Source organism: Erythranthe guttata, chromosome 10 (assembly GCF_056151865.1).
Source record: "Erythranthe guttata isolate IM_541 chromosome 10, IM_541, whole genome shotgun sequence".
Taxonomy (NCBI): Eukaryota; Viridiplantae; Streptophyta; class Magnoliopsida; order Lamiales; family Phrymaceae; genus Erythranthe; species Erythranthe guttata.
In genome coordinates this window covers 8,298,040-8,302,217 of record NC_142542.1, presented here as the reverse complement: position 1 = coordinate 8,302,217, position 4,178 = coordinate 8,298,040, and the positions used below count along the sequence as shown (strand labels likewise).

General features: G+C 33.2%; 1 protein-coding gene across 1 annotated transcript; it reads left to right on the top strand.

The window, feature by feature from the left end:
- Window positions 1–233: 233 nt before the first annotated feature.
- On the top strand, window positions 234–3,420 carry LOC105969259 (ribulose bisphosphate carboxylase/oxygenase activase, chloroplastic-like). The gene is made up of 6 exons (XM_012994007.2): window positions 234–562; window positions 1,612–1,722; window positions 1,849–1,947; window positions 2,049–2,346; window positions 2,441–2,580; window positions 2,660–3,420. Exons 1-6 carry the CDS (start codon window positions 413–415, stop codon window positions 3,209–3,211), a joined length of 1,350 nt encoding a protein of 449 aa, XP_012849461.2. The 5' UTR covers window positions 234–412; the 3' UTR covers window positions 3,212–3,420.
- The last annotated feature ends 758 nt before the right edge of the window (window positions 3,421–4,178 follow it).

Sequence of the window (4,178 nt, the reverse complement as noted above, 5' to 3'; positions counted from 1 at the left end):
AGATTACCCCATTAATTAATGTCATAATTTAGTTATAGAAATATGAAGAATAAACTAAGGCATGAACACCCAAGTCCGAGAATCATGCATAGCATGCTTCTCGGCAGTTTCTCCAAAGCCAAAAAAATTGAAAGAAGAAATATTAAAAGTCAACGGTAACTGCCAGATTGGGCTTTGCACAAAGTCAAGGTCTTAACTCTTATAGCTGGCAATCAAGTGGACTTTTTCATTTCACTTACACAGCTGAGAGAACAACGCAATATATAATAGATCGATCAAGAATATATAACCACAACGATTTCTCCATATATACAAAAAAGTTCATATATCTTTGATCGGTTTTCTTCATATTTCTTTAACGAGAGCATATATATATACATACATATAATTAAGTTAATTAGATTGGGAAGAGATGAAGACTGATCGAGGCAAGAACTTAGGTCAGTTGTCTGAAAGAAATACATCCATCACCATTCATGAATGCGCAAAGTCCGGAGATCTCGTTGCCTTGCAGACATTACTTCAACACAATCCTTCTCTTCTTAATCAAACAAACCGTCCTGTAAGATTTTCTTTGTTTACTGATCACATGATATATATCTATATATATATACATATATTGTTGTTATTCTTGAGCGACTACAAATTTCATTGAGGCCCATAATCGGATCAAATGCATGCCATGTATTTTCAATATTACTATAAATCTTAATTTGTTTTCTGAACATAGAAGAATTATATATTAAAAAAAAAAGGTAGTGCGTACATTGAACCAGATGATCATCTTTCGATCTCTTCGAGCACGTGATACGGATTTCTATTGATTATTCTAGATATGACATTGTTACATTGATAATATATAGTTTTACGTGAAATTAAACATTTCCGAAAGTTGAGATTTTTGGATGTGATCATGCGTTCAGAATCGGCGGATGGTACGTAGTTGCAGTACGAACTTGATTATAAAATTTAATTTTGTTCAATGAGTTTGAGATTAATCTATCGTTTTAAACTTGATTATAAAATTTAGCATCATAAAAAGTATAATTACACAAAAATACTCCATTTGTTCTACAATATTTGTCTCTTTTGAGAGTTTCTTTTGTTCCATATTATTTGTCGCTTTACAATTTCAATGATGCATTAATTACATATTTTTTTTAATTATACATTTATTAACTCTCCAACACTATTTTTTCATTAATTAGTGAAAACCTATTTAGGAACGGAGGGAGTACAATTTTTATTCCCTCATTTACGACTAAGATATTTTTGGTCTCATGTTACAAAAAAATACCTTTGATATCCCTCAATTTACAAATTAAAGCCTACATAAGTTTCTGGGGAATTTTTGGTATATCGAATATTACTTCCTTAATCTTTTTTTTTTTTTTTCGATTGTAGAAAAATATTAGCCATTCGACTTCTCAGTACTCCCTAAACTAGTGTGATTCTAATGCCCTTGAGCCTTAATTCGTTTATAGCGAAAATATAATTATGTAAATGCCTTAGCTAGCTTGCAGTTACAATATGCTGTTTAGTGGTTCATCAAATAAATCCTTCGTTTTCACTAGCTAGGTTGCTATTATAGACTTGTGTTTTTGGGTGCAGATGTTACAAACACCATTACATATGGCTGCTAGTTTCAATAGAGTCGAGATAATAGAGTATTTGCTCGACTGGGAAGGACAAGGAATAGCGGAGATGGAAGCTAAGAATGTCGTACGTACCCCGAAAATATTTAATTGCAATTGTTTCAAAAGATAACCATATCATATATATTAATTTTTCATGCTATATATATATATATATATATGTTGCTTCATTTAATTTAATTGGCTATTGCAGAATGGTGAGACCCCGTTGCACGTAGCAGCTAAGAATGGATATAACGAGGCAGTCACGATGCTTCTTAATCGTGGTGCCTATTCTAAAGCTACAACAAATGTACTACTATCTTCTACTTGTGTATCCAATTTTTTTAAATTTAGCTATGTACAAGTAACTTATTTTTCTATCGAGTTTTTCATTTTTGCACCTTCTCGCAGAACCTCATGACTCCATTACAACTTGCTACTTGTTATGCACTGCGATCGAAAAACTACTTGACAGTGAAAACATTGTCAGAGAGCAATGCTAATTGCTTGGTGAAACGTGATGGAATAAATGGAAAGATGGATGAGTTTGAACGTGAACTATCCAAGATAGTCGGACTTCGTGAGCTTAAACGACAGCTCAAGACATGGGCAAAAGGAATGCTCATGGATGAGAAGCGTCGTGCCATGGGAGTAAATCTTGGACCAAGAAAAGCACCTCATATGGCATTCCTTGGAAATCCCGGGACAGGTATTTTCGATGAATTTTCCTTATATATCTTTCAGTGTTTTTATTTATAAGGATTGTTTTTTTCTAATTGGATCTTTGAGTATTTATTGTGCAGGTAAGACAACCGTAGCACGAATCCTAGGCAAACTACTTCAATCTGTTGGTGTACTTTCTTCTGATAGTGTAACCGAAGTGCAAAGATCGGATTTGGTAGGAGAATATATTGGACAAACCGGACCAAAGACTAGAAAGAAAGTATGAAAATTTTTAATGTTCCGTAATGTTCTTAAAGCTTCTTCGATGTTTTAATAATTTTGGATTGATGCTTTTGCAGATCGAAGAGGCAATGGGGGGGACTTTGTTCGTGGATGAAGCATACCGTTTAGCACCCGAGCGGAGCGCTGGTCATACCCAAGACTATGGTGTGGAGGCATTGGAAGAGATAATGTCTGTTTTGGAAGATGGAAATATTGTGGTCATTTTTGCTGGCTATACCGAGCCGATGAAGCGTGTTTTCTCTTCGAACGAGGGATTTTGCCGAAGAGTTTCTCACTTTTTCACATTTGATGATTTTACATGCAAAGATCTTGCGCAGATGCTGAAGATAAAGATGAGCAAGCAAGATGAGAAGAGTCGACTGTTCGGATTTAAGTTGCATCCCTCGTGTACTTCTGGTGCTATTCTTGAATTGATAGAGAAGAACTCTACTGAGAAGCTGCGGAACAAACTGAATGGAGGTTTGGTTGATCATATGCTGAACAATGCTAGAGAGAATCTTGATTCGAGGCTGAATTTGGATTCGACAGGTGATGAACTATTGACAATCACTCTAAGCGATTTGGAGGCTGGACTTAAAATGTTATCGCGACGAATGAATGTGGAGTGAAAGAGAGGATAAATGGAGATGAGAAGTTGGTTTAATATAATTTGTGTGTGAATGAAAATGTGTGTTGTGCAAAGATCATTGTACAAGTCCAACATCTATACTTCCTTTGAGATGAGTGTCTAGTTTCAATTTACTTATGTTTGTATTAAATTGAATTCATTTAATCAGTTATTAAGGAAATAAGTACCAACGGAACAGAAGATTTCTCACTCAGTGCAGTCATTTATTTGAGATTGAGATATTTATTAAACCAACTTTTGGGCAGATTTGTTAGGACATGAGTATTTGATTAGTAAAATATAGAAAGTTTGTTGGCAGTACGTTTTGCTTTAGAGTCCATTTAATTGAAAGGGGTTTTTGTGCATAAGTCTCCAATCAAATATTTTTATTATTCTATTATTCTAGGTTTAGGGACTATATTTCTTTCATCAATAAGTTCATCCATTTAATATTTATTATAAAAAAAGGAAATATTCATGTATATGCCAATATTACCACAATCCTTTATATCCAATTCTTAATTGTAATTTGTAACCCCAATTTAATCAATTTTGTCCACAAAAATCCAATTTTGACCACAACAATTTAATTTTGACTTTTTTTTTTCAAAAACTTTTTGTTTTGCAGCCGGATTCCGGCATTGACCGGCGTTGACTTTTTTTAGTATTTTTTTTTAGTTTTCTTTTTTTTTTTTCTTTTTTTTACGTCCGCCGCTAAACGTTGACCATAATTGTGCTGTCACTGACAGTAAATTAACGTAATTATATTGTCAATTGCAATTAGTTAATGTAATTGTACTGCAGTTGACAATACATTTATGTAATTGTTTTGCCGTTGACAGTAAATTAACGTAATTTTTTTTTTTTTTTGTTATTTTTTTTATTTTTTTTTTATTTGTTGACAAGTCAACGTAATTATATTACTGTCGTTGACAGTAAAATAACTGTAAACACAATAATATTACTGT

Coding starts and splice junctions, on each gene's coding strand:
- LOC105969259 (XM_012994007.2), top strand. CDS start 413: ATGAAGACTGATCGAGGCAAGAACTTAGGTCAGTTGTCTGAAAGAAAT. Junction 1,948..2,048: donor ATTCTAAAGCTACAACAAAT/GTACTACTATCT, acceptor ACCTTCTCGCAG/AACCTCATGACTCCATTACA. Junction 2,581..2,659: donor GACCAAAGACTAGAAAGAAA/GTATGAAAATTT, acceptor ATGCTTTTGCAG/ATCGAAGAGGCAATGGGGGG.